The sequence below is a fragment of the Melanostigma gelatinosum genome (assembly GCF_949748355.1).
Source record: "Melanostigma gelatinosum genome assembly, chromosome: 18".
NCBI classification, from domain to species: Eukaryota; Metazoa; Chordata; class Actinopteri; order Perciformes; family Zoarcidae; genus Melanostigma; species Melanostigma gelatinosum.
In genome coordinates, this window is record NC_136651.1 from 10221997 (window position 1) to 10235033 (window position 13037).

General features: G+C 41.2%; 2 protein-coding genes across 3 annotated transcripts; both read right to left on the minus strand.

The window, feature by feature from the left end:
- Nucleotides 1–216: 216 nt before the first annotated feature.
- Nucleotides 217–1690, minus strand: m17 (IL-6 subfamily cytokine M17). 2 transcript variants are annotated; one of them, XM_079289162.1, is made up of 3 exons: nt 1632–1690; nt 1051–1199; nt 217–882 (listed from the first exon to the last, which is right to left on the minus strand). In XM_079289162.1, the coding sequence occupies exons 1-3, from the start codon at nt 1684–1686 to the stop codon at nt 418–420; spliced, it is 669 nt and encodes a 222-aa protein (XP_079145288.1). In that variant the 5' UTR covers nt 1687–1690; the 3' UTR covers nt 217–417. The 2 variants fall into 2 exon arrangements, with proteins under 2 accessions (XP_079145288.1, XP_079145287.1); XM_079289161.1 differs by having other exon boundaries at nt 217–1199.
- A 4182-nt stretch (nt 1691–5872) lies between these two features.
- taok3b (TAO kinase 3b) lies at nt 5873–10627 on the minus strand (the record flags this gene model as incomplete). The annotated part of the gene is made up of 7 exons (XM_079288804.1): nt 5873–6034; nt 7416–7598; nt 7872–8084; nt 8743–8982; nt 9871–10074; nt 10168–10296; nt 10442–10627. 7 exons carry the CDS (start codon nt 10625–10627, stop codon nt 5873–5875), a joined length of 1317 nt encoding a protein of 438 aa, XP_079144930.1.
- Between the last annotated feature and the right edge of the window lie 2410 nt (nt 10628–13037).

Here is a 13037-nt window from a genome sequence, read left to right on the forward strand (position 1 = left end):
GAAAACATGTGTCGTGCATGAACATTTAACAGAAATTCCCATGTTGCTAAAATGTAACGACAGTAACAAATGAAGACTAAGATCATAAAGAAGTGCAGCTGCAAAGTATCTTTTAATAATCATAATAATACACCAGTGAAGTAGAACTTCACATACACTTTACATAACTTTACACAACATATAAGACAAATTAAATATACATAACTTGCATAGAGATACCTTCACACTCTTGATCTTTTAACAGCATTCCTCTTATTGGAAACAAGAAAATAAATATCATTGTTAAATTATGAAATTATAACTATTAAATACTATAAATAGGCTTCAATTACACTGATGTACCAGCCACCTTCATACTCACTTATCTTTTAAAGTCTTTAATTCTGTTGTTGAAAACTGACCAGCCTTAGGTCATCCTCAGAAAAGTGTGTTCATTTGTGTCCTCCTCCTGCAAACTTTGCTTTTTAGAGTCCTCAGTTCTCGAGAAACATTTGACAGCAACTCCTTGTAGGTCTTCAGGACCACACAGCCGTAGACCTTCTGCTGGAAGACGTTCTGAGGTGGAGGTAGTGTTGTCGGCCCTCCTGCTGGCTCTGGTACAGGCAGGTTTGGGAAGAGGCACTGATAGAAGTCGTTTATGAGAGCAGCCAGGTTCCTGCTGCTGGCGTTGACACTGCTGAGGTCCGTCAGCAGCGGGCTCGTGGGTGACTGTAAGTCCGTCTGCTGCTCGTACACCCGCTTGAGATGCGGGAAGAAGTCTTGGAGATGTGTGTAGACGCTCATTAGCCTCTCTGAGGGCTCCAGGCCGGAGATGTTGGGGTCGGGGACGTTGTTAACAAACACCTTGCAGATGAGCTCTGACATTTCTCCTTGAGAGGCTTTCTGCAAAACAAAAAGATCAGATATTAATTCAGCCACAAAGTCTTCAGGAGGACCATGAATAGCATGCATGTTATGTTCTAAAAGAAGGTAAAAGGGCGGAGCACTGAACAAGCAGATGAGGATATAACACAGCAAATTAGGACACTGCACTTTTAAGTCTGCACTCACATATGTTTTGATTAGGTCGACCGATTCCTTCTGTACCAGTCTGGTTAGCTTCAAAGTCTGCAGCAGAGAATTCCCACACTGCTGGTTTCCGCCTGCTGCCACAGTTCTTGATGAATCAACCGCCATAACCAGCAGGAGAGAGAGGAACGCTGCAGAGAAAGGAACTGGTCAGTTAAGGTTATCCAACATCCCAGTGGTGAGGGGAACCTTATTCGAAAGCCACAAGTGTAAGGCAGGGGTGATTACAACAGACTTTCCACTTTGCATATATTCACCAAGAAAGAAAAGGACACCAGAAGTCTGCTATATTACCGGTTCAGACATTTTACAGAACCATATACTGTAGTTAAAGTATGTTTCGATGCCAATAAACATTGTCAGTCTCTTTAAATATTGGCCAATTTAAAAACTAATTCACTCCTTTAAAAAAAAACTATGTTCAAAAACGGTGAAACAGTTAAATCTCACACTTTCAGTCAGTTTCACAACACTGAAAGTAACCACTGTAGCGTGCACAATGCTAAGAAAAGATGCAATTGTTTCAAATATTCTAACAGAAAAGTAGATGTAATGAAACTTACTTGTTGCTTTTTCCATAAACTGTTGAAAACTCATACTCTTTACATGACCATTCATTCTCCTCTCAGAATCACAGGCGAATTGCACGGACTCCTCATAATCACACTCCTTTAAAACTTTTTTTGAAAAGACAGAAACCACACATTTGTCACAGGAGGAAATGACGTGCACCTTGTGAGGCAACCAAATTTCCCAGAATGTCAGTTGTGCATTTTTTTTCTTCTCTTTCCTCTATATTAGACATGTTGGTCACGTCTCAACATGTCTGGTCACAGCGCGCAGGACGTTGTCTAATTGGTATTATTATGATTATTAGTGACCATGTAGTGTAGCACAGAGTTATTTTAATGGTACAGGGCGACTGTGGCTAAGTGGATAGCAGGGCCGTCTTTCAATCAGAGGGTCGGTGTGTCAAATCCTGGCTCCGGCTCTGCTAGTCGCATGTCGATGTGTCCTTGAGCAAGACACTTAACCCCAAAATTGCTCCCTTGGCTGAGCCTACGGTGTAGAAATGTGATAGACTCTGAATTGTAAGTAGCTTTGGATAAAAGCGTCTGCTAAATGACTGTAATGTAATGGTACTTCCTTTTTATTTGAGCATGGAAAAATATACTATAAATGTGATATATTTAAATCGCTGAATTTAGAAAACCATGTCAGGCATGCGTAAAAGTGATTCAAACACTGAGGTCAGCATACATTTTGACACAGTTTATAGAAAATAATCCCGATGAAGTAGTCTGAGATAGAATTTTCTTATTAACTGTTTTCGCCACCTTTCTCTTCATTTTGATGTAGAATTGTGTCATAACAATTTCCAACTGCTCCTCGGACCATGCGTGTCTTTTTGCAGCAGTATTTTCAAGCAGGAAGCTGGCAAAGTCACAGGAAATGCATTTCTCAATCAGAAACTTTTACAAGTACGTAAAAAAGGAAGGGTCTGCATCGCAAAAGTAGGCAAGATGTCAGTGTCATCACATCACAAGTTCAAGCTTCTGACGCGCTGGCTCGCATTATCAGAGGATGACATCATCGTGACATATGATGGCGCTGCAGTGATTAGTTTAAGCAGTATGTGAGGAGGGACCAGGAGGATTATGTCAAATGTCAATATGACACAAACTGGATTTTTCATGTCTTGTCTAATATCATCTTTGTCACCACCACAAATGATGATCATCTGCGCTTGGAGACACCCTATGATGTGTTTGGCCTGCTGTCTGCATCGCAGGGTTAACGAGAGTTCAGCACACGGCTCACTAAGAGCTGACCCGATTGCCATGTTTTTCTCATGGTAATATCGTCTTTGTTTCAGACATGCACACTAGATGCCACAACTCTGTCAAACCACTGACTACTTGAGAAAAGACAGGGGGAACTCGACGTACCACAACACTGTCAGCACTACGGCAGGTAAAGGCTAACCACTCTGCTGCCTATCCTCGGGGCTTTCCAGTTGCCCCAGGGGATACAAGAGGGGTTGTGGTGAGGTGGGCAACGGCTGCAGATGGTGCCGCAAACGTCGACAGTTCAAGGAAACTAGTCGCATTCCTCCCAGCGTTTACATTAGAGGCATGCCCCAAAAAAGCCCCCAAATCAACACCCTAAATCAAGCAAGTTTACCCTGAAATGTAAGGAAGCCTAAAACACTGGGCGCTCGGCAGCCTAACTTCCCTCTCACCCCTTGTTCCCATTTCAAGGTTCTGGTTTTCACAAGTTATCTTTGATATGCATGTGTGTTTGTAGATTTTACAGTAAATTACAATAAACAGCATTTGACGTAATGTAGGTCACAGCCGTCACATCACACCAAAGAAAATCAAAAGTGAGAAGTCCTCGTCAAAATAAGCGAGAATTACAAGGAAATTCAACCACAAACATGAGAAATGCACTGTCATAAGATGCAGGATGTTGATTGAGACTCTTTTTTTCAACAGAATCTCTTTTATTTTGTCTTTGAACTGCACAGGAAATGGTGATAAGGTTGTTTAGGAAAGTCCCCTTTATTCTAACTAAATACATCTTTCTAGTAACTTAGAATTCACACAAATTGTAAGGTTCATAACTGTTCTGAAGCTCAGGCAAACCTTATTCAAGCACCCCAATAGCACTTCGTTATGGAACCATTTGTCTGCAAGGCTTCAGTTATATGTGACCAGACAAAAGGCCTTACTGCATATGAGAAACTTTTTCATAAAATTTCAGAAAGTTTGTGAAAATGTAAAAAGCTGAAAAATCAGGAGGCGCCATTCAACTTCAGAACACACTCTGGTCAAACAGATTCAGTATTTTAGGTTTCTACGTGTAAAACAAGAGCATTTAAGTTCTATTGCCATCAGAAATAGAATGTCATAATATTCCTCGATTTATAATACTTTGATAATTCAGGGGGCGTCTTCCACCTCTCAGCCCTGTGAGGAACATGACCACACATTAATACAAGCTGTGGCTCTGGAAAGAAAAGAAAAACAGGGGAAGAATTACCTGCCAAACATAACGGGGTTGCATTCAAGACCACCACATTAAACGATGTTTCAAAAGCTGACCTGTGATAAAATAGTATTTATTTTTTCATACATATACTTCATTTTTCGAGGATTTCACTGCATGGGGTACTCTAAATATGTCATGAGTGTTTAAAAAACTTAGTAGTGTTTTGACTCAGAGGGGGTTTCAAAATGCTTCACGTTTACATTTTGTAAAAATCAATCGTCTCTCCAAGACAAAAAACTACAAGGCTAAAGGTGGTATTAGAAATTAAGCACCAAACAATTATCTTTCCATTCAGGATTAATGGAAACATTGTGCAACCTGTTCAATGACCATAATGAACATGGCAAAAGAAATATGTAAATCTGATCATTAGACACTAATTACTCAAATGCAATCTGGACTCACGTGTTGTTTGCTTTTGTAGAACCATTGATCCCTTAAAGATCATGGTACTGATATAAGAAGTCTGTGGTTCCATCCACCAGCATTTATACAATCTGAGAGTCTAGTGATTTGACATAGCATATATTGAGCTATTGTCTGACCATATCTCTATATCGTAAAACAAAAAACGAAGCAAAATCTGTATCGTTAAGCTCTGTTATCAGTAATAGACCAGTGTCTCTGTATGTTCTAGCTATATTCTCATGTACAAATATTCATATCAAAAGTTATACAGCACAATTCTCACCATTTTCCTTTACAAGAACTTTGATTAGTGAACATTAAATGATTCACAAGTTTGGATGAAACCAAAAAACAAAATGGTGCCGGCCTCAGGAAATAAAATATAGATATAACAAACACGGAACTAAAATCATCAGGCACAACTTAAATAAAGGCATTTGTGAAATTATCATATCAAATATGGCGCTTATGTCCAGTATCCATAGGCTTAAAACAAAACAAAACAAAAAAAATGCTTTTATTTACAAACAGCTAAAATCTCTGACAGATTCATGCTTCACTTCACAACCTGAATTTGTCCTTAAAGTGCATGCAATAATAAGCAGTTTTACCAAGTGGGATCTTGAATTGTGATAAGATAAACAGATTGATCAAGCTAATGCCAATTGACCCTACATATCAAATAAAAGAAAGGGTAAGAACTGTTGCCTAGAAAAGTGGCGGACCACAGTATACTGTATGCATAAGCACAATATGGAAGTATGACAAAAAAATAAAAATAAAAAATAAACTGACTTTTCCAGTGACCCCATACAGTAATATTCACATTCAGAGCATAAAATAAAATAGAACAAAATCAAATGAAACCAATAAAAAAAAAGACAAAGCAGCTTAACACCGCGGGGGAGTCCGCAGCTCACATTCCACAATGTCCCTCCATGTAACACACACATTAAGCATCATACGAACATGATGGGCTTCTACTTAAACATATCAAAGTGCCAATTTTACTAAAATTTCCTGATTTGTTCAATTTATACCAAAAGGAGGAAATGGCATGGAGGAAAGAGTCTGTTATTTTTAACACACAAGTTTTTGAGTTACACTGACTAGGTTTGATTTTTATTGACATGTTGTAGATTCCTTTTGTTTCACTTTCCCCCCTCCTTTCACAAAAGAAGTTCTCGTTGCAGGTAACACCTCGACTCAAAGATGCAACATCTACGAGAGAAGAAAAGCAATAGAGAAAGTTATCCAGCTTTGTCACCGTGGACGTAACAAACCGTCAAGTGGACGCAAAAAAAGGGCACGGATATGTTGTCCTCTAAAGATAAATCCACTTTCATCTGTTGTCTTCTTTGGGGAAGTCCAGAGATTCCAGGCTTCCAAAGCCGAGGCTTCTACTTTCTGTCTCAAAAGTGTTAATTTCTCTGTCCTGACGCGCCAACAAGTGCTTGATCTTTTCGGTGCGTTCCTTCTGAAGTGCAGCCAGTTCCTCTTCAATCTGAAATCGAAAAAAAACACGATGGTAGTAATTTCCTTACATGGACTCTAACTTTAATCTCGTTGTTTGCCCTGCTAGAGACGCGGTGACTCCAACACTTTCACAGTAAGACGGCCCAGTTATTAGCCAGAGTGACAGAACATTTAGTGTAGATATTGATGTTTCCTAAATAATTATTCATCTTACAGTTAGTGGTGGTTTTCCTTTAGAGCCACATCAAAGCTGAAACTACCAGTTAAAGAGTCAATCAGCATGGAATTATTCTGCAACTATTATTAGCTAGACATTACCTCGTCAAGCCTCTCAAATGTGAGGATTTTCTTTGTGTTCAGTGTGTGATAGTAAACTGAAACTCATTTGTGGTTGGGTCTTCCTGTACAGTATACTTGCTAATGCTCTCTAGTGGATGAACCCTTTTCGTTTTGTACACATTCCTCTACGATCACTGTTGGACCATTTTTTTTACCTTCTATGAGTGCAACATGCTGATGCTAAGCAGGTTTAATGATTACCTTGTTCAACATCTTAATGTATCTCAACATGCTAACTTTTGCTATTTCGCCCTAAACCCAATGTACAGTGGAGGCACAAGTTAAAGTTAAGTTACAGTTGGAGAAGTTACATTTTTGACCTGATGATGACCCCCTTATCCTGAGGGAGACATATTGTGAAGCAAATTTCATCACACTCCATCCGATAGTTTATTCATTTTGCAGTCTGGACCAACCGATCAACACTGCCATCTCGGGGCCCCTATCACCGGCATGGCTTAGAATATTTGAACAAAACACTTGATTTTCCTATCTTACAGCAGCGATGGGTTCTGTGGGACTCCATAACAATGAAGAAGTAAAGCCAATGTAAACAAAGCAGATAACACAAATGTTAATCGTTTTAAAACGCCTGCAACCTTTTAAACGACCCCATGGCTTGTCCTCGAGCACCACCACATGTGCAAAGTTTTTACAACAAACAATTTACTTCAGCTGCATTGCAGCGCTTTTTACTTACTCGACTGTTGACCTGAGGAAAGCTGCAGAGCTCTAGAGTCACCTGCCAGCGATGAGCTTCACCGGTAGGACAACGTGACACATCGCCCCCAACTGTGCAATCCCAACCAACCATCAGGAGGTGGAGGGGAAACCCCCCACTTCCTTCCCAGCTGCAAACCTGCATTTCCAGGTATCTGAACCACTCAACACATTTGTGTTTGTGGTCACTATCAGTGCACTTATTTGTAAAAGATTCCCAACAAAGCTGCTGCTCTCAACTGGTGTCTCTCTCTGGACATGTATCTATCTCGGGGTCATTTCTTCACACAGAATGGTGTCACGCTGTATTAATTCAGAGTATTTTAGAGCGGCTTTGATCTGAAACCTACCTTCTGTTCAAGGTGCGCTCTGCGTATGGAGATCTTCTGCTCAAGTTTCAGCTGCTCTCGCTCGTATTGGGTCTCCATCTGTGACTTGGTTTTTCTCTGGTAGGCGTCCAGGAGCTCCATCTCTTGCTTCAGCTGCTGCTTCAGGGCCTGGCACTCCATTTCCTGCTCTGCGTCTAATCGCATCTACAGACCCAGCGAGACAGAGGTAGTTACACACACATGAACAACAAGCATAGGTTGGGCCTCGTTTGTCAAAAACCACAGGCCAAATATGTTGGGGCTCTAAAAATTCAAATATGCGCGATGAGGTTTGCAAATAGCCGATGCGCAGAGTTGTGACCGTTATTAGTCTGAAGTGAAGAGCAAAATGTCTTCTACAAATAAATATACAGCATACAAAGGATGAATGAGGCCCACTTCTGCTATTCATGACAAGATGCCTCAGGATCCTCGTACCGCTTGTGAGGCCATCATCTCGTTGATGCTGTGCTCGTACTGCTCAGCCAGTATGGCCAGCTTGCGCGTCTGCTCCTCTTTTAGGCTCCTCAGGATAATCTTATGGTCGCCTTTGGGAGAGACCTCCAGCTGATGGTTCCTAAGAGCTTTGTACTGCTTGTTCTGCACCTTGCAGGTATCCTGGAACTGTTTCTTGATCTGCATCTCCAGCATCTCCAGAAGGTTGAAAGAGAAAGACAAACAAAAGGCATCCAAACACAGGTAAGTGTTGTTACTGGTTCATTTTGACTTGAATATGACTCTCTTGCAATATCTCTCTTAATTTGACTCACAACCAGACAACTTGCATGCATTTAATGTCATCTGCCAATGTCACGTTAATCATTTAAGTTGAAGGATTAAGTGGAAAAAAATGAAATCAATGGATTTATTTCTTTCTTTCTTGCAGTGACATTGAACATTTTAGTTTGCGTACAGAAAGTGAGCTTTCACTGCTCAACACTGAAGCTAAAACAACAACAAAAAGTGTCACTGGACTACAGTGGGAGAGAAGATTTAAATTTGTGAAAGATATCAGAAATGTTTTTGGAAGAAGCAGTTGTCATGGCAACATTCTAATGGTTTTTTTCGACATATTTGCGATGGGCAATTTAGAATACAAGGTACATTTTAGACAAATCAAAAGTAAGAGGCGGAGAACAGCAGAGGGGACAGATGTACAGTACCTGCAGAGCTTTCATATCAAACCCACGATGTAATCTTCCTGTCGAAACATGTCTCGTCCCTTTTGTACACAAACTTTTAAAACCTCGTTTTCTGGGTATCAACTCACGAAATAACCACATAGTTGGAAAGAGAAAGTCTCAGGCACCTTGAGGTTTCTGGGCTGCTGCCGCTGCTCCAGAGTGTGTTTCCTGTGTAGTTCTCTCTGCCGCCGGCCGTTGTACTCCTCCTGGTTTTCCAGCTCTGTCTGGTGCTGCAGCCGCATGAGTTCAATGCGCAGCTTCTGCAGCATCTGCAGCTGCCTGAGCTCCATGTCCTGGGTGGACTCGTCCTGCCGGATCATCAAGGCATGTTCCATCTCCTTCTGGATCCTCTTCTTGTTCAGCTCCTGGGACAACAAGTTTGATGTAATGTCGTTTTTGAATGACAACATGCGCAAATTCAACTTTAGGTCCTCGTCCTTCAGCTGATATTTCATTTCATAGAGATAGTGTCTTCTTTGATCCAACTTAAAATAAGTAACGATTTCCCAAAGAAGTTGTTTACCCAAAGTAGTAAGTCACCCAGACTGGAACTCATCTTTTGATCACTTCAATTAGGAAATGGTCTTAGCAAAACTCACACTATCATTTTTGCATGTAATTTGGTGCCTACGCTCCATTTACCTTTAGATGAATGTTATATTTCATAAAAGTGTGTTCATTTTTTATGATGTGAGTGATGGTGGCCCACTTTTGCTGTAAAACACAGCGTTAAAATGCAGAAATCTGCATTATTGTTGTCGGCGTTAGAAAATACAATTCCGAAAGTCAAAACTGAAGAGCCATTTTGATCTGCATGTTGTGGGTTGCTGTGATGTTCACCGCATTGTTGGCCCCTGCGGAAATGTAGTTTTGCAAAATAATCCCAAATCGTTGTTGGTTTCAGGTTCCCAATGTGAGGATTTGCTTTTCTTTTCTGTTTCATGTCATACAAAAATGTAAATTGAATATCACTGGATTTTTGGAAAGTTAGTCAAAGTAGTTTGAAGAAATAACATGGTGGATAAGTAATCAAACACCAATCAACAAATGATTCATAAAGAAAACAATTAGCTGTTTTCAGCCAGTTAAATGAAAACAATGAACCGACTGAGATTATTGCACAAAATATTCCTGTGTCCAAACATCTTGTGAAAACACCAATAGTCATATCCTAAACCGTGGCATTTCATCTTGAGCTTGTCTGCACAGTCTATTCACACATTTTGTTCTTTGATGCGAGTAGCTCACATTACCTCTCTCAGTTGCTCCTGTTCAAACTCGTGCTTCCTGACCAGACTCCGGCGTTTGAGGGCCCTGCAGCTCCGGTCGTAGACCAGCCTCTGCTGGGCCAACAGATGAGCTTCCTCCTCCGCCTGAGAGCGCTGTATTGTTTCTTTGTGCCTGGACAGACGCTCCTGCTTCTCCTCCTTGGGTGTACCAGGGTCTTCACTCATCTCCTGTAACACCAATAAACGAAAATGTGTTGCATGTTGAAATGATATAATGTGTGGGACAATAAACTTTGCTTTGTATTTGTTTGTGATATTTACTTCTTTGATCTTGTCTTTGCAAAGCCTGTACTCCTTTTTTTGATTCTCTAAGAAAGCAGTCAGCTCTCTTTTTTGCTGAGCAACAATCTGTTGCTGGATCCTCCTCTCTTCAGCTGCAACTGACTTCATCTGTGAACAGACATTCAAGTATTTACAGTAAATTAACAGCCTTTAACAATCTCTTAACTGTCAGAAATGCCTGTACAGACACACGTTTGGTATGAAGTGAATTAAATCTCTCATCATTCGTTAGTGCTTGCTGTTAAGGCTTTACCTCTTTGTCTGTTTGAGCAGAGTGGCGTTTGGCCAGTCTTTCCAGCTCAATGTAAGTGTTGTTCGCATGTGTCTCTAATTCCTTCTGCAACCGGAGCCTATGCTCATCCATCTCGGCCTTTAGCCTGTTCTCCAGGGCGATCAGCTGCTTCTGGTGCTGCCGCCGCATGCGCTTATACCCAGACATCTGCTCCCGCAGCTCAAAGTCTTGCTCATGCTCCTGGATCTACCTGATGACCTAGACAGAGGAACACAGGAAGCAGGAAGTAAAAGAAACGGAGCGGGCAGAGAGAAGAAACTGCCGCGGTGAAATCAGGCGGAATAAAGGAAGACAGACAGCTGGTAAGTCAGAGGCCATGGCCTACAAACAGACCACATACAGTGTAGAGCAAACAACAATTCTGCAAACTGGAAAGTAAACAGTTTGCAGATTACTACACATCCACGATAACCCAAGAAGTTAGCACGGGTTAATACAGACATCTGACAATCCTTTAGGGTTGACAGTATCAATGTCTTTCAGCATCAGTGTCACACAAAAGCGCTGAAGTTCATCAATATACAGAGGCTCTGCTGTTTAATCCCATTCATACTCTTGATCAGAGTCAACTCTTAACACTAGAAAGCAACATGAATGAAATCATCAAAGCTCCAAACGTAACATTTATAACATAGAAAACCACCGCTAGGCTCATTCTGAGGACTATTTGAGACAGGCATGAGAGAAGATGTTTAAATGCACCAATCTGACAAAAACTCAATTGCGCTGGTAATAGGCATCGGAGCAGAGATTTAAATGGAATACATATAAATGCAATGCACACACATAAAAGCAGAGGCAGAGAGGGAAGCTAAGGATGGAAAATATGACATCCATTAACAGGATCTGGTTGCCATGACTACAGATGTACAGCTGAGAACACAGACCACCCCCCCACCCCTCCTCTCTCCTCCCGCCGCCAGCACGCATACACGCACACATACACTAACACACGCGCGAGCACCAGCGGGGTTTTTTTTTTTTTCATGCAAACGGAGAGGGAGAGAGAGAGAGAGAGAAGGAGAGAGAGAGAGGGAGCTGCGTACCAAAGATGCTGATTTGATGGTGGCAATGTGTTCACAGATCTTGCAGTCGAGAGACCGGCTCTTGTGAGAAGTAGGCCGCAGCTCTGGCCTGGTGTCCCTGTGCACAGCCTCATCCCCAGTGGTGTATAGTAACGAAGTAGAAATACTTCGTTACTGTACTTAAGTAGTTTTTTTGGGTATCTGTACTTTACTTTACTACTTATATTTATGTTTACTTTTACTTTTACTTCACTACATTTTGCAAAGAAAACTGATACTTTTACTCCGATACATTTCCCCTGAAACCTTCGTTACTCGCTACAAAATCAAATCTATCTTTAGAAACAAAATGAATCATGAGAGCAGCGTCGGGGACTGTGGTGGAACACAGACTGCAAGCAAGCAGGTTTGTTGAATCAGTGGTCCTAGCAGCAAGTTAAATCATTGGTCAGTCACGTTAATGCACAATTGCAAACAAGTGCTCTCAAAGCCGCGGTGTTTGATTCCCAGTGATTCCCAGGATGCTACATGCTATAGCTAGCGGGCGACTACATGAGTATAATTCCACTCTACGATGACTGATTTCATGATGGAAGCAGAAATGGAAGCACCTGCTACTCCCGCAACAAACGACGGTGGTGACGAAGACCAACACCAGTGGATCGCTAGCGAGTTAGTGAGCTGAGGAAGTGTTGACAGTTGTGCAGCACTAGTTGGCTAACGTTAGCTGTAGCTATATACACGGATTGACAGGAGCCGCGAGAGCGCAGCATTCGGGGAATTCTTCGCAGCTGTGTGCAAGCTGTCTGTGACGCTGAACACACCTCTACCTGCCTCAGCGGCCTGTGAAAGAATATTTAGCATCGCAGGACTAGTCTTCAGCCCATGATGAGCGAGACGGAATTCTCGCAATTTTGAAAACCAACTTATTTTGAAGATGAACAGGACATGTTTCAGTTTCAAGTAATGACTGGGTTGTTACTTTAGTATTGATCATGTTTTGATATTTGAGTCATGTTGTGGATGATCAGATGGAGTTATGATGGTAGCAGTCGCCCAATTGCAGATTCAGCTTGAGCAAAACCTTTGTATTCAAATCAGGCCCATAGGAGTTTACAAGGCAGGCGTCCTTTCTCAAACCACTGACCTGATGCATCAAGTGGATATGTTTTGCTGAACATAATATTATGCATTTGTCCTCTATATCCTCTAGTCTAATGAGCAGACTTATAAACGCACTGTTACAACTCCTTCATAGTGTCATATTGCTTTACGGAGAATTATGATGATAAGTTCATAGTAGATGCAAAAGTATACTTATGTACAATATATTATGTTTAACATTGTTGCTCCTGGATGGATCACAGCCAACCCAATTATGTTCAACACAGCTCCATATCCTTGGTCATGGTGCCACAGCACTTAAAAGAATAAACTTCATAATTCTCACAATTCTAACCCTTTGCTTTTTTATTAACAGCATTTACTTGTACTTTTACTTTCAATGAACAGGTTATGATGTTCATTTAATG

Bases quoted from the DNA above. Each gene is read 5' to 3' on its own strand.
- m17 (XM_079289161.1), bottom strand. From the start codon at position 1,686: ATGAATGGTCATGTAAAGAGTATGAGTTTTCAACAGTTTATGGAAAAA. The intron at 1,200-1,631 runs GTAAGTTTCATT...CTTTCTCTGCAG, and splicing joins GTTTATGGAAAAAGCAACAA to CGTTCCTCTCTCTCCTGCTG.